The sequence below is a fragment of the Trematomus bernacchii genome, unplaced genomic scaffold (assembly GCF_902827165.1).
Source record: "Trematomus bernacchii unplaced genomic scaffold, fTreBer1.1, whole genome shotgun sequence".
Classification (NCBI taxonomy): domain Eukaryota; kingdom Metazoa; phylum Chordata; class Actinopteri; order Perciformes; family Nototheniidae; genus Trematomus; species Trematomus bernacchii.
In genome coordinates, this window is record NW_022987662.1 from 4,619,976 (window position 1) to 4,646,784 (window position 26,809).

At 38.6% G+C, this 26,809-nt stretch overlaps 1 protein-coding gene and 1 long non-coding RNA gene across 2 annotated transcripts in view; one reads left to right on the top strand and one right to left on the bottom strand.

The window, feature by feature from the left end:
* Positions 1 to 63: 63 nt before the first annotated feature.
* On the bottom strand, positions 64 to 9,507 carry LOC117486897. Its single transcript, XR_004556336.1, has 2 exons — positions 9,461 to 9,507; positions 64 to 498 (listed from the first exon to the last, which is right to left on the bottom strand). It is a non-coding gene; the product is annotated as an uncharacterized LOC117486897 (long non-coding RNA).
* Positions 4,685 to 26,809, top strand: part of enpp1 (ectonucleotide pyrophosphatase/phosphodiesterase 1) — a 32,656-nt gene continuing 10,531 nt past the window's right edge. The window contains exons 1-15 of the mRNA XM_034135484.1: positions 4,685 to 4,948; positions 11,119 to 11,191; positions 14,775 to 14,841; positions 16,254 to 16,351; positions 16,428 to 16,507; positions 17,460 to 17,579; positions 19,011 to 19,120; positions 19,212 to 19,277; positions 19,363 to 19,435; positions 20,492 to 20,600; positions 21,480 to 21,611; positions 21,724 to 21,755; positions 21,893 to 22,020; positions 23,149 to 23,218; positions 26,551 to 26,638. Coding sequence (XP_033991375.1) covers positions 4,784 to 4,948; positions 11,119 to 11,191; positions 14,775 to 14,841; positions 16,254 to 16,351; positions 16,428 to 16,507; positions 17,460 to 17,579; positions 19,011 to 19,120; positions 19,212 to 19,277; positions 19,363 to 19,435; positions 20,492 to 20,600; positions 21,480 to 21,611; positions 21,724 to 21,755; positions 21,893 to 22,020; positions 23,149 to 23,218; positions 26,551 to 26,638 — 1,411 coding nt within the window. The 5' untranslated portion in view covers positions 4,685 to 4,783. The remainder of the gene's footprint in view (positions 4,949 to 11,118; positions 11,192 to 14,774; positions 14,842 to 16,253; positions 16,352 to 16,427; positions 16,508 to 17,459; positions 17,580 to 19,010; positions 19,121 to 19,211; positions 19,278 to 19,362; positions 19,436 to 20,491; positions 20,601 to 21,479; positions 21,612 to 21,723; positions 21,756 to 21,892; positions 22,021 to 23,148; positions 23,219 to 26,550; positions 26,639 to 26,809) is intronic.

Consider the following 26,809-nt stretch of genomic DNA (forward strand, 5'->3'; position numbering starts at 1 on the left):
TGCTTTCTTCAATTGATTGCACCTCTGTCCTGTTTCCCCCTCATGGCAAACAAGTTCAACACGTTGCTTTTTTGAAAACCATCAGAGGTCACACCACTTTATTTCAGCAATAACGCTGTAGCCGCACAGTCAGGCTTGTTCCTTGTTCCTGGCAGTTAAATCCTCATGTGACCTGAAGGCCACTGCTGCTTTCACAAAAGCTGATGGCGTGGAAGAAGTTGCCCTTAACCCAGATGCAGGTTCACAAGAAAGAAAACTGAAGGAGCAGTACAAAGAAACATAACACTGAGTATGACTGCAAGGTGTAAAAAAAACAAAGGTTACATGCTACCCCTGATGAGGGTTGGCAGACCGCATGATTGAATTTAATCCTGAAAATGTTTGCAGCTGCAGTGGTGACCAGAACTCCTCCGCAGACACATCCATGTGTGGAGAGATGTGTCATTGCACTGTAGGGAAGAGGTGTCCTGCTGTTCCCTCTGCACCGGGGTGCTTTTCCTGAAATAGATAGATAAATAAATAAATATAGTTGTTTTCCCCAATGGACAAGAGTTTTATTTTAATTGGTTATAAAGCAGTTTATATGTAATATACTTACTATATGAAAAATACACACTATATGCAACACAAAAAACAGATAATAGTTGTAAAATTATGAATATTAACAGCAATAATAATACACTTTATTTGTTAATACCATTGTTTATACATGAAACGCAGCAATTGAACTGTAAATTATTTAGTTTAGAACAAGGTAAAATAGACATAAAACAAACAGGATGGAATAACGAGGTTATGCGGAAAAAGATGGCACTACATTAATGATGATGATAATAATAATAATAATAATAATAATAATAATAATAATAATAATAATAATAATAATAATAATAATAATAATAATAATAATAATAATAATAATAATACAAATTCTGAATAATAATAATAACAGAAATATAACTACACAGAATAGCAAGTAGGCAGAGTTTTAGAGGACATCTGGTGAATTCTCACAGTTATAAAAAGACCAACTTTGGCAACATCCACAGCCTTTTTGCCACCTCAGCATATTCACGGCATCGTTAGCAGGAAAAAAGTTTTATTGTGAAGCTGTAAACCGCACCAGATTTCACTCCCCCGTTATGTTCTTGAACAGACTGATGTAGGCGTGAAAAAGCTTTTTTGGGACTCTGTTTCCCATTATACAGAACAGAATCTGTCTGAAATATATTTATAAAACATACAGGTCAGAGAAGTGATAATCTTAAATATAACAGATCTAAAACAACTTTGCACATGTACTGTCACATGCTGTTAATACATATATCAAGAGCTCAATAAGTGTCAAAAACAGTGAAAACAATTAATTTATATATATATCCAAAGTCAGTAGGTGGGCAGAGCAAGTTTATGTTCCAGTTGTGGGTGCATATCAAACTTTTTGAAAGGTGCTCATTATTTCTGGACAAAAACAACAGCAGACAGAGCAAAGACTTTCAGCTAAATCCTGGTTGACAGGTGACAGATATGTCTGAGAAAGACAGAAGCTTTCAATGTTCTGAGGATTGTGTCATGATGAATGAATAATTCATGGGAAATTTTGCAAGCGCCTACAGTAAATCTCATGGGGAAGATGTGCCTATAACTGTCAGCTGATGAATTCTTTAAGCATACCTACTGCCTTTCCTCAATGTGTTATTCATAAAGCGGGGCTTAGTCTGTACTTCACTTCATGTGTTGAAGATGAGAATTGTTCCAACAGCGATGCCCAATTGATTTTACATTACTTGTCTCAGACAGAAGACTATAAAACTGCTTTAAAAAAAGCTGCATCACTTGTTGCTGTGACTTGTTGCCGAGATATAAGAAATGTTCAACATTGTTATTCATCTCTCGTTGTATTCTTCCTAAATTATGTTAGCCAATATTACTTTCTTCTTTTGATCCCTTTCTCTTATTGTTTTATTTATTGTTTTTAAACCTTAGTACAGGGGAGCTCAGTTATATAAATGTGTGTCCTCTTGACCTCTCTGACACATTTCTTATTTTTCTTGATTTATTATATCATATTATTGTGTGCAGATACATTACAAAAAATGATACAGCACAAACCTGTGAACTTTTATTGTTTTAAAATGTTCCAACAAATCAATACAATTGTCTCCAAGAACAAACATAATGTTTAGCTTAAAATTGTTCAATGCCATAGCTTAAACTACATTTAAGGCCAAAAATGTACTTTATGCAAGGATAAAATGTCTCCTTGCATACACATTTTGCAAGGCTTTACACATTGTTTAATGCAGAAATGCAACCATTAAAATTGCATTATAATAGGATATGCATGGGAGCATGATGTACTAGCTTACATGGAGTGGTGGAACAAGCAAGGGGCAAATGTGTAGGGGGCATCCAGAGGTCAAGGCAAATACAGCTGTATGTGTACTTGATTTGACTTGGAAACTAAAAAACGGAAATTGATTTTTTATTCTGTGTCAGGATTTTGACTACATTTTAATGTTAACTTCTGTAGGTCTGAAATATTTATGATTTTGAAGCTCAACATGCTTTTGGTGCATTTGGCAATGTTTCCAGGCCATGGAATAGTGACACACTCGTGTTTCCCAAGAAGACTTTAAGAAGTCAGGAGGACAGTAAGTGCTACATGTGTAAGGTCACCAATAAAGGTCATATTGTGAAGTCCAGCTGGGTTGGGAACAGCTGTAGGGAGACACTCTGCTGAGAGATATGCAATTCACTGAGCAGGACACACACACACAAATACACACACATACACAAGCACTGTGTCCCGCAGTCACTGCATCCACAACCAGACACGAAAACACACGCACAGACATGCACAAATCCTTGATGATTGAAACACGAAACCAGGTTTATTTTCATATCCAGGCACGCACACAAACAGAGACAGTATGGTATACATACACACACAAACACACACACACACACACCCTCGGCTGTTTATGAGTGCAGAGCAGAGGTCAGAGGTCAGGAGCTCCAGCCACATGTGATCTCCATTATCACACTACATGACACAACTGGATCCAAAGGGGACCTGGACCTCACAGAGCTGAAATATGTCTGTGTTAAAGCTGTCAGGGATCAGGAGAAGTGTTATATAATTATTTCTACTACAGGGAAGGAACTCTAGTGTTACTTTAAAGGTGTTGCAGCATCACCATCTTGTGGAGGCTTTTAGACTGTATACTTTTATACTACTTTATACCAAATGAACAGATTTTAAATGATGTGTGAATTAACCAGTAGGCTATCTTTTACAATAATGTATTTTTTCTGATTGATGCAGATGATTGTATGGATTCATACAAAATATAAGTATTCAGATACAATACTTAAATGCTCTATTACAAGTGAAGTTCCATTAGGCCTACTCAAAAATCATAGCAAAATCACAAAAGTAACATAAAAAAAGTAGTGCTAGACGAAAGATGGCCAGTTACAGAATCACATGTATAGTTCTGAATTATTAGTGATAACGTGTTCATATAATATTTTGTATTAATCTTATTCTTCAGAGTAGGCCTATGACTAGTGCAAAATAGTAAGGAGCCACCACAGCTACCATTAAATGTAGTGAAGTAAAAAGCACGATATTCAATACAAGAGACGGTTTAGAATGTTATTATGTGGTAGTTATATAGCATTGTTGATAACATTTCCTAAATGTTTTTGGTTCTGGGGAAAGTTGGTCAGATCAACAAAAGAAAAGGTGGCAAGCAGAGTTTCTGTTCCCAGCATCAGGGATATGTGCTCGCCTGTCAGTGGTAATGTTTTATAACTGTTTTATACTAAGACTGATTTAAAAAATGGACAGGCACTTAGGAGAAAACCTTTTAACCTTTTTGTCACAGAGTTTGATAAGAAGATAGATACCACTCTTGTTGAGCTAAACTGGCTTCAACTTTAGCCCTAGCATTTGTTACATATAACTGTCAATGTGAAACCAGTCAAAACGCTTATTACTGTGAACATTCTCTGTTGAAGACTTATATGGTTAATTCTGTAAATTCCAACAGTTAAAATGTAAACATCAGAGCTATCTCAGATTGGGTTTTATTCGTATTTTCTTGACAAACTGTCAAACTGTAATGGTAGCGCAACGCTCCGTTTCTGCCACAAGATGGCGGCAGCAGCGCTCATTCATTTCACATGACGTTTTTAAAGGAGTTCCTCAACAGCTGTTTGACTGTTTGTTCAAGCCACTGCTAAGAAATTAGACGTGACATTTGAGTAGTGTATAAACCTATACTGTATATCTTTAATTAGTTTATCTATGTTTTTGCATTTATAACAGTTATTTTCTAGAAGCTGCCAGGCTGACATGTTTCAAATGGGGGGTGCTGGATGACACCAGGACCGGTTCTGACCAATTTGCTGCCCTAGGCAAGATTTTAGCTGGCAATGAAAAACCTCTACAAAAGACCAATCCACTACAAAAAGAGAAACTTATTGACATGGTGGACAGCTTATATAAAAAGGCTTATTTGTCAGCTTTACCAGTGAACAGACCTCGCTGGAAAATGACACTTGAGCCAAAACAGCCGTCTGCTGTGGCCAGCCCTGCTTTCTTTAATCAGAACCACAGCCTCCAACCCTGTCTTAAGATCAATCACATGCTGCTTTGTAAACTTGGCAGACGTCAAGAAACAAGGCGGTGCTCGTGCTCCACTTGAGGAGAGAGGGGTCATATCCCACAAAGCAGCAGCATTACCTCCTCCACCAGGGTGAAGCTCTGCCCGCCATGTACACTGCAGTTTGCGCGATCAGCAGCATGGAGGTAACCAAAAGAGAGGACCGCTCCGCCGAGCATGCTGTCTCTTTGACTGGGGCACCAGAGCTGGAGAGTCAAGGGAGAAACAATGAACGGAGAAGGAAGAGGAATTACCACTGTAAAGTTATTACTGGGGTACGTTCAAAAGAGTTAACCTACCTGCCTACTTCCATGTCTGACTTACTCTTCTCTGAATGCAAATTTGATTTACTTTCACACTGTCTTTACATTGCATCTGGATGTTTTCAAAAAGTGCTTAAAATAACATTGAAACCTTTTTTATTTCTACAATAGGGCAGTGCATCTTTGTGCTACTCATTAGACTTTATATAGACTCCAAAATAAAATGTAATCTACTGTTTCATATGGCTCAATATAGTTACTACAGTATAGGTCCCAAAAAGATGTCTATAAAATGTAATTGTGTCCCTGCCTTGGCTATGTGTTCATAGTAACTGACTGTAGTAACTTCTGGAATGATAAGCTAAAGTTCCAAACGTATTTCTGTTTCCAGCTTCTCAAATTTGAGGAATTGCTGCTTTTCTTTGGATATTAGAATGTAAACTGCATACTTTGGCTTTTGGACTTTTGGTCAGACAAAATAAGTCGTTTGAAGACCTCACTGTGGTCTTGATGGGAGGCTTTTCCATAACTCTTTGACATTTAACAGACCAAGTGATTTATCAATCAATGATAAATGTAAGGAGCGGATGAATTGATAATGAAAGTCAGTTGCAACTAAAGTGACTGTATCTGATTTAATCATAAGGTAAAGTCAATAAATCAGAGGAAATTAAAACACACAGACGTTAGGTCTATATGTTCACATTGTTTACTCTGTGTCATTAATCCACAGCTGTCAAACAGGAAAGACTTGTCAGTGCTGCCAGTACGAATGTGTAAATGTTTACACTCCAGTGCAAAAGGACAGTGGCCAGGAAAATCTCTGCAGGTGGAGATGGTATTAGTTGGCTATTGAGCAGGACCAGACGTTAAAGTCCACAGGGCTGATTGTGATCCAAAAGAGAAAATAATTCAATTAAGTTAGAAAAAAGAATGCAAGGAACTTTTACAGATAGTCTGGATGTTTAATAATTATTTGAATGGTCAACTAATCTATTGATTTATTGCTTTATCATTTAGTTTATAAAAGGCCAACACAATGAAAAATGGCTTTCCATATTTTAGAGCACAAGGCTTTAGCCTCAAACCGCTTGTTGTGCAAGCATCAGTTCAAAACCCAAAGATATTCAATTTTATATCATCCAAGATCAAGAAACTGCTATACCGATACACTGAAACTGCTGCTTTTATATTAAAATCAGCTGAAAGTCAAATCTTTATATATCTTATAACCAGGAATGGAATCTGCTTGGACATTAGTCTGACTATTTTGTTTGTCTTACCAAGAATTGTATTCTTGTCAGAGAGGAAAAGCCTCAGAAACAACAGCAGCCATTATCGTCCACAGCTCCTCCGAGACAAACCACACAAACTCTACAGAGAAACTAAATCTGGAATACATTTGGGGATTTACTTGAAGACTAAACCATAATTGAAGGAATTGCAAAGACTAACGTAACTTTATGTTTAAGATACTGCCTTTATGTAGCTTTGGTCTGGAAACAAAATGCTTTTACGCTAAAATAATAACATACTTTAATATAAAAAGGCCATATTTTAAGTTTATTGCTGTATGCTGCTTTATAATTTACCTCATCACTGAAATATAACCTGTACAGTCAATAATCATCTGACAGTAAACACACCTTTGAAACATTTTACTAGCAAAGCAACTAAACCCACAGTGTTTTTAGCTGCTGTCTGCCTGGTTTAATTAAATACACATGTGGCTGAGTCTAGACAATAATACTCCGTCCTGTCATACATCCCCCTCTGTACAGCTGTGGGTAATTGTGATATAGTTACACTGAAGTGCCATTTAAGGTCTTGTAGCAGGATGATAGCAACATCTTGATATGAGCATTTCAAATTAGTTTTCAGACTTAAAGGGACATTTTTTTAAACTTGTGTCCTAATGTGGACTTTTTGCTGTTAGATTTGTACTCCCAAAAGTATTTTCAGGTCTTTTACTGGGTAGACAAAAGTTAGGGTAGTTGTGTATTTCTGTGTCAGCCAAGTTTGTTTCCACCAGACAGACTGTTTACTTTTACAGCCCACAGAAACCACGTCTTTCCCGAAGTCTAATCCAGGTTCCTTCTCTTTCTCCCACTCCATTCACCTATAGCTGGAGAAAACAAGTGCACACCGACATGGCAGCATATTTTCATACCCGCCTAGGAATGCTTGTGTATGTGAAATATCACACGAAATGGATTACTCATGGGTGATGATTCCCACGAATCATCACCCATGAGTAATCCATTTTGTGTGATTCACATACACAAGCACTACTACAGCTTTAAGAATGATTTAAATTAAAGGGCATGAGTGCAGCATGAAAATATATTATGTAGTGTTGATTTAGAGGGTTTTACACATAGTACACATATTGGTTTTAAATGTAAACCATTGTCCTACAATTGAGCTATGTACGTTTTTTATTTAGCTTTATTTCAGTTTAAAACAGAACAGATAAAGTGTGGCTGCTTTGGAAAAAAGGGGATTTATATTCCCCACCCTTCACATTTTTAAACCCTTTTCAAGTGAAAACAGATATATTTCGACAGAGGTGATAAGATAAGGACAGAAAAGATAAATACACTTAAAAACACTTGACTTGAATGATCCCTGTGACATTGAAATACAATTAGATAAGATTAACATGTTATTACTACCGTGAGAAAAGGTTCTCTAAGAAAATAAATAATGCAATCGGTTTTTTTTGCTGAGTAAGTTCTGTGAAGCTTTGTGAAGAGTGAGATGAGAGAAGGGCAATCTCATGTGACGCAGCAACATTTATTGTTCTGAGAGTAGCCCCCAGCTGTCCGGCCCCTAGATAAATCTGAGAGGTCACTAGGAAATGTTGTTATTCTTTTATATTGACATTTACATTTTAAGATATCACAACACAAGCCAAAACATTTAATCCACTGATTTACAGTACAGGATCAAAGAGATGTTTACAACTGGCAGGATACTTCTGTTAAAAACTTGCTTTTAGACACTAATTACACAACACTCACTACAGGTGTGTCGGGGGTGTTGCAGGGGCTTCAAAATAAGCAGCGTTGATAAGACTGGTGTATACCAACCGTCTAAATCTACTATCTTAATAAACCGTTTTACACTACTTTGAAACGCCCCTCTTATCACAAACGCCTCTCCCTCAGTGGGTATCCAATCTGGGCAGATATGAGCCGAGCAGCTGATACAAAAGCAGCTTTGCCTACAACCTCCTTTTGAGTTTTCAATTACAGACGGCCAAGACCAACATTTGGACAGTTGGAGATGGTGTATGAGGGAGGGCGGAGATGATAGAGTTACACTGGGCAGGGTTAAATAAATAAATAACAGCCCACCTTCCCTCAGCACTGCAAGACCTTTATCCCATTTTGTATAAAGATTGAAGAACCTCAAAGAAAAACGAATACAGCTATAAATTAATCAAAGACTGGACAAATAAACTAAAGATAAGACTAAAAGTTTACAGCTTCAGTGGTGCTTTGAGCTAAATGCTAACGTCAGCCCCAGTGGCGGCCGGTGGTCTTTTTTTTTGGTGGGGCTCTTGACGTACCGTAAGTGACCTACCCGGGGGGTCCGGGGGGTTTCCCCCCCGTCATTTTTTTTCGAGAAATGACCCCTTAAATGATGACTTCTGGTGATGTTAGAGGGGGGGGGGAAAGGAGAAATCGAGGCTTAAAAATATGAGAAGACTGATCAATACCTCCATAATCTTCAGTGTGGAAAATATTATTTATCAACCTGAACATCTACTACTTTACCAGGAATTTGTGTTCTCAGAACTGGTCTGTTTTTTTCTTTCTTAAAACTGTTCATGTTTTATGAACCAACACCTTCACCAAGTAGCTTTACAGTGAACTGCATGTGAGATATAAAATTAATAGCATCTTTTCAGTAGCATTAATTATAAATATTTAAGTGGTTCAATACAAGTCACTACAGCATTTCAAACTGAACTGTGAATAAATGCAATTTAAAAAAAAATAACCACAGCACAAAATGTCATAAATTGTGTTTTTTCTTTGTTTCTCTGAGGATTATTTACAAACAGGCTTATTTACATATAGCAATAACTCAGAAATGAAAAAGCTACATCGTCTAACACGAACAACCACTTAGCATAATGATAATATATGTGTTATGTACAATGTAACTGGCAAGGCTAGAGCAAGAAAGAACATAACGTTTGCAAAAGGTTTAAATAACTTCAAGTATCTGTCTTCAGATTACGTGGAGGTTTTAGTCCGATGGGAAGCAGATTTTAAGCGACACCGAAGATAAACCAAAAATGTGGTGGAGCTGCAAACCGTGTAGTGTTGCTGGGACAGAACAGGAGCTATAACCGTTGGAAAATACATCACAGACAATGCAACAAACGTGGAGACAGAACAATCACTTCTGTGATAAATGCCCACTTATTAATAAACTTCTAACAACCATGGGAAACCTCCTCTCTACATATAAAGTGATATCCAAGCATGGGAAACAAAAGACAGCATTTACCTGTTTGCATCCAGCTAGCCAAGCCTTTCTTGTGTACCAGCTACTTGCGAAGCCTCGTGTATACGTTTTGTCTTTTTCACGAGATTGCTGCGATATATTCAAATCGGGTTGGTCCGGTCCAAGGTCTTTAAGCAACAATTTATCTGCCAAACTTCTCCTTTCGAAAGGATTGGAGATTAGCTCTTGAACAGAATTAGGCGGGGACCGAGGTCCGGAGACTCCACCTGCACCCGAAGCCATCCTCATCAACTACTGCGTCAACCGGATACGAGTCACTGTCCAAACTACTCACAGACTGCACTGGGCGCTGACATTGGCACCCGGTGACCGTCATCTTTGACGACGCTGATTGGCTGAAATTATATTTTCGCGGCATAGTTTACATGTTACAGATAGCAACAGTCAGCTGCTAGTGGCTGCTGCTGCACTGGTTGAAGGCTCCTCTCTTAGCGCCCAGACGAGAGAAGGTGCATGGGCAAGGCCAGGCAGGAAACATGTGACTTATCAGTAACTTTAAACATCGTAACACAATTTTAAACGAGATTTTATTGTAGATTATACATTTTACTGATACCAATTATATAATATTTACCTTGTTCATTAAAAATAAAAATAAAAATATATATTTTTTTTTAACCATATTTTCTTTTTTTAATTTAAATTAAAAAAATTTTTATTTATTTTTTTTTTCAATATGGGAAGAGGTGGGGCGGCGCCCCTAGCGCCCCTATGGACCGGCCGCCACTGGTCAGCATGCTAAGTTGCTCATAATGCCAATGCTAACATGGGGATGCTTAGCAATACAATGATTGGAATCACATTAGCTTTTTGGTATTTTGTTAAAAAGAAAATGAAATATGACTTGATGATGGATCTCGAGGACAAAAACATTTTTCGAATAAAGATCAAAATCTAGCACAAAAAAACAATAATATCTCGCATAAATCCCATGGCAATCTGTCCAATAGTTGTTTACACATTTAGCGTAAAGACCAAATTGTCTGGCTCATTGTGTCACGAGAGGAGGGTCAGCAGGAGTCATCCTATGGAGAAAATGAGTGTCAGTACACACATTTCATAGCAGCCTGTGCAACATTTGTTGAGATATTTCAGTCAGGACCACAGTGGTGGACCCAACAAGCAACATTTCCATTTCTAGAGCCAACACTGCTAGCGTGGATAACAAATCACTCTCTGTTTTTGTTTATGATTCTTCACAACGTCCTGATTTATGGCTTCCCTCACGGGGCCAGAAGATGGTTAAAGTGTGTTTATAGTATGGTCACAAGGCATGTAGCTGACACTAGAGCGTGTCTACGATTCCAGAAGCTTTTAACCAGGGCAATTCTAGCCACAGTATTATTCAAAATAATGTGTTGTTTTCACCTGCATTGAGTTTTGTTTAGCCAACAGCCATCAGGTGAAATGGTGGTCAGTCATCGCTGTAAAAATAGCAAATTATTTGAAGAACATTGTTGATCATTATTCAATACAGAGTGTTTGAATTTGTGCTGTTTTACCTCTTTTACCTTCCACTCACCAAAACCAAGAGGAGGTCAATCTAAACATCCTCGGTCATGTTTGTTGTCATGTGATTTATGACCTGTAATCTTCAGTAAGGTCAACAAACATCCTGACATTTGTTCTCTGTATTTAAGGTTCTGCTGCTGTGCTTACTGGTGGTCATCCTGGCCGTGGCGTTGTCTCTGAGGAAGAGCAGTGATGCCAAAGGTAGGCGATGATGACCGTTTCTCCGTCTAGATTTAAATGCTATGGCCTGTTGTTGAATGCGGTTTCAGCAAAAGCTAAGTTGAGGAACTGCAAGCCATCGAGGTTTCAATAAACATGGAATGGTTAAGCAAATGTGCTTACAAGAAACAATTCACCTTTTTTTGGATCTCAAGGACACACAAAAACATGTTTGGTTGGAAATACTCATCATAAAGAGAGCTATTCTTTACTACAAGAAAAAAACATTGCACCTTCTACATTTTAAAGGAAATTATCACATTAACACACTATGTTTTGAAGTCAAATTCTCTAAATGAATGTCCCCTGTATCATTTTGAAGGCATTGTGTAACTTACATTTAGTTGTGTTTAATCCCCAGTTGTTTTGGATACTATTGTGGAGCTCTGTGTTTTTAAAAGTCTGTTGTTGTGGTTGTATTTGCCGCAGACAGAGAAGGAATTTCCGGAAGGGATGATAAACAAAGCAAAATAAAACTGGATCTGATCAGGGGGACACTAAAATACACTTTTCCATTGGGATAATCTTTTTTTTTCAAGACAAAAGCAAATGACATCAACATAATAGGAAACAGTCTCTAAAAGCTACAAATATGGTTTTTGATTTGAAAAATATGTGCACTTTTTCGAGGAAATGGGAAACACACAGTTGAACCAATGCCAATGTATGCCTTTTTTTAAATGCTATACTCGATTTCAGACCAAAATGTCAGATCTGCTATACTTTCACTCTCATGTAAATATCCCTGATGTCATATTGTATTTTCTGAATGAGCTTACTGTGAACTATGGGCTGTACAACGCAGAGACGGGATGAACATACCTTGGCTGCAAACAGACAGAAATAACCATCTCAAGCTATATTTTGAAACACTGTTGGCTCCTCAGAAACTCTAACCTGAGGCTCAGGTTACACACCAGCCAGACACAAACAGGGAAGTGAAAGTTACCTCCTGAGACTGCATGATTTGTTCACAGGATATGTGTCTGTCAGGGTGGTGCGATCCAACCTTTTTGCCTTCTGTTGCAAAAAAACACATTTAAGTGAGACAGGAATGTGCACTGGAGGTTGGCATGTTTTCTGACGCTGTAGATTCCCTCTGGTTAGACGTGGGCAGAGGCGTCAGTATGCTTTTTGTTGCAAACCGCTGTGCCAAAACACTCCTCTTCCATTTCAGGGCAGCCGTGGTGACTGTGGGTCCCCAGCCCTGGGCGGGGTGCTCTCTCTGCTGTGGCATTTTCTTTTAACTTGTATTTCCCACCCAGTTTACATGAAAGCCATATGGGAAGAATAAATCTTTGCACTCACTTTATTTTATTTTTACATACAGCTTTGTTGGATCCTTTACATCTTCCGTAACGCTGCTTGGTAAGGCCTTTGGAAACAGATTCAAAGAAATAAAAATAACCCAGGTCTCCACTTCTTCTCAGAATTTAACGGGATGTAGTATGAAGTGCTGAGAGCCGGGTTTTCCCGTAGATTACAGACCGCAGAAACTTGTCTTCTGAGACAGAGCATCACGGTCCAAACCACAGCGCTGGCCTCGAGACTCTGTGAGGGGGGGGGGGCTTTCTCACCGACATACTAAGACTCCTCTGTCATGTCAACAGCAGCACACTTGACAGATTGTTTCGGGAGGACAGATGCCTGAAAGGTGAACGAGTTGGCCAAAAGGTTCCTGCTTAGAGTCTCCTTGTCCGTGGGAATGCCCTTCAGCAAGTTAAATTGTTTCCAAATGCTCTGGAGTAAACAAAAGAGGATACGTTGGATTTGTCCTAGGTTTGTTTTTCAAGGGCTTGACAAACTCTTGAGATTAACGTTACTTAAATTACATTGTATTGCAAAACCAAAATGAGACACACTTCTTCCGGCCTTGTATGTATGGGACTCTTAGGCTCAGCACTTTCCTCTGTAGTCATCACATATTTTTTGTAGACTTATCTGTACATTTTGTGGTTGCATGAGTTCCCTTAAATGTTGTAAGATTGTCTATGGCTGAAATATCTATCGTTACATGAGCATGTATGACCTCAAATGTTATACATTTGTTTTGGTCATTAATTGAATGATCACATATTTTTCAGAAAAAGAAAAGTTTTTCCTCTCTGTTTTGTTTCCATGAGAACAAAGTCCAGATGTTTTCTATCGTACATTATGAGAACATATCCTGTACAGCACAACATCTGATAAAAAAATGTGTTGATGGAGCATTTGCTTTGTTCACGGAGTCTGTGCTGTTCTCCATTTGTGCTTTTACACAACATATTCATGTGGTTCACAAAGTGGTGCTCTCCGCTAGCTCCCAAAAACTTTGGGAAGACTGAAAGAAGAACAAAGGGCATTAAGTTTCTTTCCATCTTCAGTCATGTCATGCAGATGTGAATGATAATGCAGCATTTCTGCACTTTCACTTCCTCTGGTTATGCTCACATGGCTTCTTAGGCAAGGCAAGGCAAGGCAAGTTTATTTATATAGCACCTTTCAACACAAGGTAATTCAAAGTGCTTTACAAAAATGGAAGACATTTTAAAAATGGCATTTAAAATCAGTCATTAAAAAGGAAAGATAATAAAATAAACATTAAAAGAAAAAATACATGGATAAAAGTTAAAAGTTACAGTGCAGTTTAAGATGTGAATAGTTCAATTAAAAGCAGCGGCAAAAAGAAAAGTCTTCAGCCTGGATTTAAAAGTAGTAAGAGTTGCAGCGGACCTGCAGGTTTCTGGGAGTTTGTTCCAGATATTCGGAGCATAATAACTGAACGCTGCTTTACCATGTTTAGTTCTGACTCTGGGGACAGAAAGCTGACCAGTCCCTGAAGACCTGAGGGTTCTGGATGGTTCATAATTTAGCAGTAGGTCAGACATGTATTTTGGGCCTAAACCATTCAAAGCTTTATAAACCAGCAACAATATTTTGAAATCTATTCTTTGACACACAGGAAGCCAGTGTAAAGACTTCAGAACAGGAGTGATGTGATCCACTTTCTTAGTGTTAGTGAGGACTCGTGCAGCGGCGTTCTGAATTAGCTGCAGCTTTCTAATAGATTTTTTAGTGAGGCCTGTAAAGACACCATTGCAGTAGTCCAGTCTACTGAATCCAATTCAATTTCACATTAAAGGTCCTAAAATGATTTTTCTCAATTATCTTCTCATAACAGGATGCTTCACGTAGACAACATCTCCTGCCAAAGTTGGTAAAAAAAACACATATACGATAACAACGGCTATTTAACTAAGAAAATAGACGTAAGCCTCACACATCATAAGCATCCGTAGAAAAATAACATTGTTCATGAAGAGATTGTTTTCCTTTGCAAGGGATTGTTATATAATATTGCCATATTCAGTCAAGAATATTAAATGGTACAACTATATATTTAAGAAGTCAAACTAGTTTCCAGGTGCTTACAAAATGGGTGTCTTTGCGCAACTATCATTCAGTAGTTATTTATACGTATTATTGGTGTCTGGTGATTATTGGAATAAGTGTTTTCTTAGGACATAATATACTGTATGCATTTTGAAACATGCTTTATTTTGCTGACATCATTCCTCTTTTACAGCTGAAGGTGAGCTCTGGCTGTTCACCCCCCTGGAAGGAGACATCCAAGAGCCAAAGTGTCCCCCTGGGTAACGATACACTCTTGTTCTGTTGCTGTAATGAGAGAGCTGATGTGAATTCAATAGAAAACAAAACCTCACATCTCAGATGACCTAGTTTGAGTAACAGTGGCTCCTCCTCTCCTCTCTACGAGAAGGAAGTTTCTCAGCTGTAACTCCTACAGTTTTCCTGAAGGGAGTTTATTGTTCCCACTTGGCAGTTCTGTAGTGGAAAATGAACTGTGGCCACAGAAAGATAGAAAGACTTTTCAGTCACTGTCAGTTACAGTTTTTTTATGTGTTAATAACCCAAACACATAATTCTTGGTTTTTATGATTGTGTTGAATTTGCGGAAAAAAGTATCGGTCTCTATAGGAACGAATGTCTTTGAGTAATCAGGCGTGTGTTGATGAGTGGTGTTAGTGTGCGTGCATGAGTGTGTGTGGTCACATGTGTGTGTGTTTCTGCTTTGGAAAGGGAGTAACCCCCAGACAGAGCATGGAAAATTAAAAACCTGTGTCTCCGAATGAAGCTATTTTTGCTTTGGAAATAGCTTTAAACAAATGAATATTGTCTGTATTTTTAAAATGAAAGTCCCTTATTCTCTTGGGTTTGTTTGTTTCTGTTGGCAAACCACGCTTTCATTTTAATGTGTGGTTTAGACTTTACACGAAAAGAGGAAGCGCTTCTGGAAAGAGCTGATTGCATGGCAACGATTTTAAGTGGTCATGGTAAATGTTAAAGAAAATGGAAAACTTAAAACAATTAAATTATCATTTTATTACTACATTTTCAATTTTCAATTTAAATTCAATTTTTTAAGTGTTTAATAATCTATATTTTTAAATTACGTATTTTTTCCATGTCATTTTTTGTGTTGTTCTTTTCTTCACTTTCTCCAATTTATTTGCTTTATTTTTATTACAATATTTATTCATATATGCCATTAATTATTCCTTGTTTTTGAGAGAAACTCCCTCTGGAGGGATTACTGTATAGCCATTGCAGACCATTTACATGCACACAAACCTATAACTCACTACAGGAAAGGGAAAACCAAAACAGCGTAGTAAGGCCCCTTTAATATCTGTAACCTAAACACAAGTAATGACGGAATAACCTGTAACTTATTCCAATAATAAAATAAATGCTGTTCTTCCAGCACAAAGGAACAAAGGATACAGACCAACAGAAGTCGTTTAGTCTTTGATTTATCAACTCTTGAGTCACCTTTCTCTTCCTGTTCTGCTATTCGCTCTGTGATTTCTCTCTTTTCTCTCCTCTTGCTCAGTCAAAGAGCTTCATTGTACTCCTTCCACACAGACCTACTGTACAGCATTACTGCTGCCAAAGGATACACTTGTCTCCTGCTGAGTAATTATTCCATTTCCCCTTCACAAACCCATTTAGCATCTTACTTCCTCTCTGTCTTCCCACGCAGCTTCTCCCGGCCTCCTCTCATCCTGGTGTCCTTGGACGGTTTCAGGGCAGAGTACCTGAAAGACCACGGCAGCCACCTTCCTGTCATCAACAAGTTACGTAAGTCACCATCATGTTGACTGCACAGCGCTTCATGGTTCACTCTGCATTGTGTGACTGGATCCTTCTGTTGCAGGAAACAGCGGGACAACACCTCCCTACATGAGGCCTGTTTATCCCACAAAGACCTTCCCCAACCACTACAGCATTGTGACTGTGAGTCCCTCCTGGTCCACAGGCTGATTTATTGGATAGATTGTTTTTTCAGTGGTCGTAGAAGAATTCATAAAAGTAATGTATTCAAACAAGTGGTGAAAGAAGTAAAAAAAGCAATAATACTACAGTGAGGAAATACGCATGTCCTACATGTCATACTCGGGTAAAAGCAAAATACTCAAGTTAATTACAAGTGCCCTAAAATTGTACTTAAATAGGATACCAAAGTACATTTATGTAGATTTATCCCATCTCTGTCCAAAACGGAAGCATGTTTAATTGTACTCAAAGCTAAGTATCAGAGATATCCTTTTTTAATGTATATGATTATATATTACATTATTAGATTGATATTTTGTATTTCTAATATCCAAAAGTCTTTGTACGGTGCAGCTCATTCAAAAACGTTATGAGTTTTATATCCTTGAATCTTGAACAATTATTCAAACGAAACCATCTGAGAAGTTTGGAGACGTTTGGTAGTTAAACTAACAACTCATAGATAAGAGATCCAGAGTGAACACTGTTTATTTGTAAAGGGTCAAACTGTTTGGCAACCAATAGTAAAAATAAATATGAACCAAAGAAATTACTAGTAACAAGTTTCCCTTTGAGAAATGCATCAAAGCAAATCTCCTAACTTACTTTCTATCACTGCTGTTGGTGTTCCAAAGTTTAACAAAAATGTGGGTATTTCCCTGCAATTTGAGAGCCAGTGTCTCTTCACAGAAGTATAGAGTTACCATGGAGGAGGCTTAATGTCTTACATGTGCTTGTTGTGAGGAGAGGGGCTGAAGAGGTGAAGGCCACTCTGGCCTTCACCTCTTTTATTTACAGACCCTGTAATTAAAATAAACTGCTTTGGTGAAAAATAATATTTAAGTTAGTTAATGAAAACCCCTTCAGCCACATCATCCAAACAGCTCACCCTGACTGTATGTTTTACCTGCAGGGTCTTTATCCCGAGTCCCATGGGATAGTGGACAACAAGATGTACGATATGAAACTAGATGCTTTCTTCAGCTTGAAAACTGACGAGAAACTCAACCCAAAATGGTACCAAGGAGAGCCAGTAAGTGAATCTCAGCAACCATGATATGTTGTACAAAGGTGTAAATTCATTTTTCAGTAAAGACTAGTTTGGAAAAGACAAAAACTGGGATCTAAAAACAACCATGTGAGGAGATTTAGTTTTCCTTGAGTGCAGGACAGCTCTGAGCTTTTGTAATTTCCTTCTCACATTGTCTGAGTCAGACACTACTGTTCTGTAACATGTGAAAGTGAACACACCCTGACTTTTGGGAAAACCAGAAACAGATCTAGCATCAGCACTTGTCTTTTGAGAAGTATGAATCATTGTGTTCAGAACAGCCTGTCATTTGCTCAGAATCAGCTTCCCCTGTAATGAGCTCCTTGATATAATTACGGATTCTCCTCGTACGAGATGACATCTCATTTAAGGATGTGAGTTGAGCTTGTTTGTGGTTCCTGTTGAAAACGCAGGTCTCTTAAATCTCATTCCTTAACAGTGTGACAGGCTGCTCCTCGTGAAAATTCACCATGCAGCAGCCGTATCACTTTCCTGGAGCGAAGGGGAAATAAATTAACGATGACTCCTGGAATAAATCATATTGTAATGAGCCAATCTCATTTTAGAGCATCGGCCAAAACATGCTTACAAGCCTGCTGCATAACTATAACAGAATTTCTAGCTGCACATCAGTGTAATAGGTATTGATTGAACATGAAGAACATGCAGTTAGATGTCCATCAGTCGTCTGGGCTGTGAGGGATTACACTTTCACCCTAATGGACTAAACCCTGCTGCTGTGATATACTGATATTAATGAATGACGTATGAGTCTAATACAGTTTAGTGTGTCAAAATGAATCTAGATGACACTCTCATTTTGTCTCCTTCTCTCACCTTTCACCTCCTTTCCTCTCCTTCTGTTTCCTCTTCTCCCCCCTCTCCTTTTCTCTCTCTCTCACGTCTCCTCTCCCCTAATTTCATTATTTTCTTTCCTTTCATCCCATCTCCTCTTTTTCCTCTCCTCTACTTACCCTCTCATCTTTTTCCATGCCCTGATCTCCTCTTCTTTCAACTCCTCCACCTTTGATCTTTTCCTTATCTCATGTGTTTTTGTATCTACTTTCTTCTCATCTAATCCCATTTTTTCATTCTTCTTTTTATGTACTTTTTTCTTCGTTTTTATCTTCTATTCTTCTTGTGTCTCCATTCCATTCCTTACCTCTTCTCACCTTTCCTATTTCCTCTCCTCGCCTCCCAAAAACTCTCCTTGCCTTCTCCTCCTCTCCTTGCCTCCCCTCTCATCCTCTCCTTGCCTCCCCTCTCCTCCTCTCCTTGCCTCCCTCTCCTCCTCTCCTTGCCTCCCTTCTCCTCCTCTCCTTGCCTCCCCTCTCCTCCTCTCCTTGCCTCCCTTCTCCTCCTCTCCTTGCCTCCCCTCTCCTCCTCTCCTTGCCTCCCTTCTCCTCCTCTCAGGTCTGGATCACTGCCATGCGTCAGAAGTTAAAAGCAGGAACCTTCTTCTGGCCTGGCTCAGATGTACAAATAAATGGCACCTACCCAAACTTGTACAAGTCCTATGATAAGTAAGAGTTACATTATATTCTTTTGAATTAATGACAAGAACATTAATGGTATATTATGGGGCTGTATTAATGACTCTTTTTTTCTTCACAGGAGCATTACATTCGAGCAGAGAGTGTCAACACTGTTTGAATGGCTCAGTTTACCTGAAGGGGACAGGTATTACATGCTCTTTTATATCATTCAAAATATGTTGTGAGTGAACACAGAACATCACACTGACCTGTTGGCTTACTGATTTCAGACCTGACTTCTACACTTTGTATCTGGAGGAGCCTGACTCGGCTGGACATCGATACGGACCAGGGAGCAGCGAGGTTAGTCTGTCACTAAAAATAAACCTTAAAATATAAGCTGGTTGCTGATTACCTAAAAAAAAGAACAGACCAGTGCAAATAATGAGGAACTTTGTTCTCGATCCTTGGCGGATCCTGGGTCATGTGATGGTCTCGTTGTACATGTGAGGGAAGGGTGGTGGAAAAACTCCACCCACTGAAGAATACCATGAGATTGGTTGAAAGCTCTGAAAAAAAAAAAGTGCTTGTTAATATATATAGGGATAGTGGTGGTCGAATGGATAGTGAGGTGGGCTGAAGATCGCAAGGTTGTGAGTTCAAATCCCGCCAGGAACACCACCACTAGTGTGCCCTTGAGTAAGGCACTTAGTCCTTAGTTACTCCAGGGAGAATGTCCCTGTGTAATTGGTAATTGTAAGTCGCTTTGGATAAAAGCGTCAGCTAAATGAAATGTAATGTAATGTAATATACATTTTTCAAAGTGTTTTGGAGCTGTTTGACTAGGGGTGCAATACATGATTGATGAGTCTAAAAAGAGTCAGAAAAATGTTAAAATGGCTTGTTATATAATTTATTCCGAAAAGCAAAAGTATTTTAGACTTTGCAATTTAGAAAATGTTCTGGCATTTCTGCTTGAAACATTTGTTACATTTATTATCAGAATGATTGCTAATTAATGTTCTTCTTTTGAAATGAATAGATTAAGCTATTAAATAGTTCCACGTGCATATAACGTATAGTATCTAACAATTAAAACTAAAACTAAGTGTAACCTATTGTGTAATCTGTAAAAAAATCATATGAATAATGTGTAAAATATTGGGTTAAAAATGATGATTATTATCTAAAATGTAACCTTGTCAGTAAAAATGTTTCCATTACAGATGTTTAACTAAACTCCATTTAATAAAGCCCATGCTATGACCCATGCTGACAGCTTCATTTTATCCATTATATTTGTTAATCATTTCTTTGCTGAATCAAGTTGTCCTTGAAGTGTTCACACTCACAGTTTTCCTGAACGTTGTTTTGTGTTACGGTGACACGTTAACAAAAGCTTTTTGTTTTTCCCTTCAGGTTGTTCAGGCCTTGAAAAATGTGGACAGGATTGTGGGGCTGATGATGGACGGCCTGACACAGAAAAACCTGCACCACTGTGCCAACATTATAATCGTATCAGACCACGGTGAGATAACTACACAGCCTGCGGTACAGCGCTGTGTCATTTACACGACAGTTAAACTGTACAATGTGATTGTGAATTTAACGCCTTTTTTAAAATCTTTTATTCAAAGCTGTGCATGTGCTTACAGATAAACTTGGTGCATCCCTCCTTAATCTGCGCCGTTTAACTGTCCCATCGTTTTAGAGCCTGTGTGCCACTGAGCTGGGCTTTAGAGGCTTAATGACATCTGTTAATGTTTGACTTGATCAAGTCACTATACAGTATCTGTTAAAGGAGAAAATCCAGCTCCATGTTTGGAAGAAATCTAAAGAAAAATGAGTCTGTAATCTGGGAGAAAACTGGGAAAAACTCTCAGCAGTATGTTGTATGGCGAGAATGTTCCTTTGCATCTGGAAACCATCTGTTACAGTCTTGTAATTAGGTATATTAGAGATCAATGTATGGGAGTCACTGTGGCTGCCCAGCTATCCTCATCAAAGACACCATTTCAAAGAGAAGACCTTCATGTTAGCGAGCTGAGCTAGTGATTCTTCTGCAGGGATCCGTCAAGGACCAGAGAAAAAAAAGATTGATTGTTGTTCATATGTCACACAAACATAAATCTTCAAATGTGTTCGGAATTTAAAGGGCTGTTAAACCGTGGAAATGACCAAGAAAGTGCATTTTAAACCAGATCAACCTTTGTGCCCATACAGGAGAAGAACATTTCAATGTTTTTACAAAAGAATCATACAGGGGTGGATTTTTTTTCTAACAGTGCACAAACCTGGCAACTTCCATGCAATCATACAGTAGCTACATTTGTCAATAATTCAAACACCCATCTTTATATTTTATAAACAAACACTGAAGACAGATTGATATTTCCCTTTGTTTCAGGAATGGAGGAGGCTTCGTGTGATAAGGCATTCTATGTGTCAAACTACCAAGACAATACAGAGGACTTTTCTGTCATCCAAGGCCCTGCTGCTCGCATCAGACCCACCCGCCTGCCAGAGGATTACCTTATCTGTGAGTTCCTGCTGAAAACACCCAAACCTCCCCTTGTTCCCAGCCTTGCCGTATCACTCAGTGTCCGTTTGTACGTAATGTCGCTGACCTTGTCCTCTGTTTCTCTCCTCAGTCGACTATGAGGGCGTGATGAAGAACTTGTCGGTATGCCAAGTATTCCAAATGTGACTTTTGTGTTGATATGAAGAATGAAAGATTATCTGCTTGCTTGGTTTCACGTCAAACAAAGCCATTCTCCCTGCGCTGCGTGTTGATTCTCCTCTGCTGTGTCTGTTCTGAAGTGCAGGACCGATGACCAGCCAATGAGGCCCTTCCTCAAAGAAAACCTCCCCAAGAGGATGCACTTTGCCAAAAACGATCGCATCGAGAGAGGACACCTCTACATGGAGCAGGGGTGGCAGGCTGCGCTGTAAGTCTCCGATCAGGCCACTGTCTTTATGTTCTCACTGATTGAGGTCATTAAACTGTGTTGAGAATGGAGGTCAGAAGCTTGATAAAGGACCACTTATTGAGAGCAGTTGTGTTAGGGAGAAAACATAAAAAAGTGTTGCACAAGTTGTATCAACAAGTTTGAAATGAAACAGCCACACCAATCTCTACAAACAACAATTGTGTATTTTCGCCTACTCACAGCCTGGAAAGCATGTTTTAGCCATGAGCAATCTCTATAGAGAGGAAGAAGGTTAGTTGTGGTTAACATTCTTTCTCTAAATTATCCATTTAGTCTTAGATTGTTTTGTTAGATGCAGACAGTTTGCCTTCTTTCACTTTTAAACCATCGATAAAAGTCAAACTGCTAACTTTGGCATAAAATAACTGATCCAGCTTATAAAAAACTATTACTTTACAAATTACTGCATGGAAAATTAGCCACTTTTGGCATTTTTCGCTGATCAAACTGTGGCAAAAGGCAATTATTTGAATTAAAGTGAACTAAATGATTTGAAATAAGTGTTTATTTTGTGTTCCATGATTTGAATTGATTGGAAAATTGGAAGTGCAGGAGCGTTATAAACCCATTTGCATTGCACATTTAATCTCGAAATGTATGGACAAAGTTAGAAAACAAATTATAAGAATAATTAAGATGTAGTTTCTACGCAGCGGAATATACTAGAGATCTTACAGTGATTGGTGTTGGCCAGTCTTACTGTGTGTAAATTATAGTTCAGTCAAACCAAAGTGAATGTCTGGTGATAAATACAAATGTTTATTTTGGCCACACAGAAGTTAAAGCACTTAAAGTAATCTGTGTTAGCAGCCATTTAATGAATAAGGCTTGGTATGCTGGAGAGAAGCTGTACAACTTCTTTGAAGGAAAGCAACCATGTAATCACAGAAAATTGTTTCAGGCTGAAGAATGTAAGCTTTAATGTAGTTGCAGTGTGCAGTAAATCCCTCTTAAGGGAATATAGACGAACTGTAAACTTGCCTGACCCTGGATTTGAGATTGAAAGTCAGATGAAAACTTGTTTTTTTTGCATGACTTCCATCCTTAATTCCCATCATTGTGGTTATTTTTACTCTGTCTTGACAGTAATCGCAAGGAGCTGAAGTATTGCACTGGTGGATTCCACGGCTCAGACAACATCTTCACCAACATGCAGGTCAGGCTCTCTTCTTCCTGCTTCAGACTTCTTCCTATTTATAACGGATCGCATGAACATAGGCTCTGGATTACTTTTCAAATGTCTTCACTTAAAAAGATGTGTGATAGTACACTAGATAAATGTTTAACACGGTATCCTGTTTAGGTTTCTTTTAAACAGGAAGTGTGATAACACATTGACACATTGAGAAAAAAATAAGTCGAGGCCTGATAACTACTGAAGGTTTTACGGGAAAATCCTAATTACTGGCCTCCCGAAAACAGAGATACATTAAAGAGTGTGAATATAATTTTCTCAACAATTAGTGTCTGCTTACTTTCGAGTTAGATTAGAGGAAGAAGTAGTAGGCTAGTTACGTCCCCAAACACATCTGTGATTGGACAAAATCTGTCTTCATATAAATCAATCAAAATCAAAACTCTCCTATTCAGATCTGCTTTTAATTTTTAATTCATTTTATGCATTTAGTTGTGTTATTTTTATAATTTATTTAAGATTGTTAATATCTATCTGTAAAGTGACTTTGAGTCCCTTTTCAAAGCACACTATAAATCAAATGTAATATTATTAAGTACATGACAGACAGCTTTCAAAACAATATGTATTTCTCCAAAAATACCATATTCAAAAGGATTGAGCTCTAACATTTTCAGGATGTTGTAAAAGTCATTAGTTCATAAATTGGCCGCTTTTGTAAGCAGTTAATGTTTGGGTCTAAATGCAAGTTACAGCTCTGTATGTGATGTTTTATTTCTTTGAATCAAACTCAAGGAAAATGGCTAAGATACAAACGCAACAGTACTGTGGATCTCTAAAACTTGAGCACAGTGATGACACCATGTTGTCAAAAAGTTGCTCCCCACCTACACATTCTGTGCCTCGTGTTGAATTAATTTAATTATGAAATGTTTTTGTGTCTGTCCGTCTCCCTGTTAGTCATCACATCACATCTGTGTGTGTTTCCGGACGTGGTTTCAGATTGACAATGACTAGTTGTAAAATTAGCTTACAAAGTTGATGACTTGTCCAATAGACCGCTGTGAGTTGTGAAAAGTCACATATTCCACAAGTATTTACAGTACTCACCTGCAAATATCCACAAAACCCACACAAACGATGTCTTTCCTATAATTTAAATATCTAGCATTTATTTTTAAGGTTATGTAAGGTCAATTCAAAGCATCAGTCCATTTCAAATATTAACATAACATTTTACTTATTTATCACTGTCCCGAAATTGACACCAGATGGACACACGATAAAGGAAATGTTCAAATTCGGCTCTGATCGTAACATCGGGCCATTCGTGAGGGCATCTTAAAGGGGACCTATCATGCAAAATGCACTTTTGTACGTCTTTTATACATGAATATGTGTCCCCGGTGTTCCAGGGAACTCACCAAGTGTCAGAAAACACAACCCTCTCTATTTTCCTCCATACCCAAATCTCTAAAAAAGGGGCTGCAACGGATCTGATACAGACTGATCCAGATTTGAACACTTCTATTACGTCACAGAAGTGGCGCTACGGCTATTGGGCCAACTCTCCACCTATCAGGGGAATGTGGGGTTGGGCCACGGCCGGCCATTGCCGCTCGAAAGCGCTGGAGACGCTGTAGTACATATGCCAGGCCTGTAAGTGGCGCTGTAGTCTGCCACAAAAGCCGCGAAGAAGACTTCCCGCCCATAGTTACCATGGTTACCCTTCTGTTTATTCTCCGCTGTGGCTTTTTTTCTCTTTTTTTCAAGCACTGTAATTCTCTCCGGTTAGTCCACCAGCAGATGACAAACACGCACCTCTCCGCCTCTTCCAAGGAACGAGGGGACCGTGCGGCAGAGTTTCAGTTTCAGTTTGTTTCGCCGGTCAAGATGTCCGTTAAAGTTTAAATCTTCCGGACAAAATTAGAAAAGTGCCGGTCAAAGGTCTTCTTTGTTATTTATTGAGCTTTAAAACAAATGAATAACGACTCTATATAATAAAACACGGAGGACGGAGATATTTTTTTCTCCCCCTCTTGACTTCATCAGAGCACGGCTCCCCTGTCCTGCAGGGGGGCGTGGTCAGCTGCAGCTCACAGAGATCAGCCCCGTAGACAGCAAACAGCACATAGAGCGAAATGAGGCATGGCTAAAATGCATGATCTGTTTGGTATTTTGAAAACAGAAACGTATAAATATACCTTATATAGGTATGGCCCTACAATATATCATTTAAATATAGCATGATAGGTCCACTTTAAGCCATTGTATGACCGCCAGTGGAGTTTCTCAGGCTCCGGCAGAAACTTTGTGAGCGGTGGCAAAATCTTTCCGAAAGACCTTGCGAAGGTTCATTTTCGTGTTGAATTTGTGTGTCCATTTTGCCCTTCGTAAGGCACTCGTGAGGGCATCTTGTCAAATCGTGTCATCTTCGTCTGATCATCGGTGCCATCGGGCATTTTTCGCCTCACGAAGACAATACGAAGGAAACAAGAAGCTGCCTGATTGTCTTAGGAAGGCAACACGACTACGTGAAGCCCTCGCAATGCCGTCGTGTAGCCATCGTATTATAGTACGATGACATCGAGATGGGACCACGGTGTGCAATGTTTCCTTGCAGATCGCTTCTCTGGTTGTTTTATTGCACAACAAAATCATGTCAACATATTATGTAAATAACCCAATTTGTGTTCTGTGAAACTGAAAAGGATATTACATTGTTTTTGTTACTTTCGTTGCAGTTGTGTCTTAAATGTAATTTAGGTTAACTTCCTGTTTTATTTAGATGCTTTTATTTAGAAGGCGAGTTTAAGCTGTTGACAGGAAGTTGTTGTTGCTATGGAAACAACATGACGGAAAAAACGTAATATCTTCTACATATAAAGACGGAGAAAGTAAAGAACAAAGTCTGAAAATATCAGTGACAATTTGTATTATACAATCTCAAGTCTCCAAAAATGTAAAGTCCCATAGTACTTTTACATAATTGTTTTTGTTACTTTCGTTGCAGTTGTATGTATGTCTTAAATGTAATGTAAATTTTGCCTTCGTGTGTGGTTCGGGCGCCATCGTGTGGCCTTCTGTAGGCATCGTACTTGCTTCGGCTGTTGCTTCGGCTGTTGCTTGGCCGTTGACCAAGTTCGGGTCATCTTCGTGCGAAATTCACAATTCCATATTCGTGTGTCCATCTGGTGTCAATTTCGGGACAGTGTGACGCCCGCATTACTGAGGGAGATTAAATCAAGCACACATGATTTTGTTTAGCCTACCTAGTTCGCTCTATACTCTCATTTGTAGCTACAAATAAATCCTTCAATGTCATTATATTAATGTGTATCTATTTTATCCAGGCGATCTTCATTGGCTACGGTCCAGGATTCAAAGAAAACACTGTTGTGCCCCCCTTTGAAAACATTGAGTTGTATAACCTCATGTGTGGTAAGTGTTCTTTATTTAACTCTCCTGTACTGCAGCTATACTGTAGCATTACTTTATTAGTTTTTCGTTTTTAAAAGAGTTATTTTATATTTTGGGACATAGGCTTATTGAATTTCTTGACTAAAGTTTGACAAACTTAACATTTTGAGATCATGTTGAAATTACCGTGAA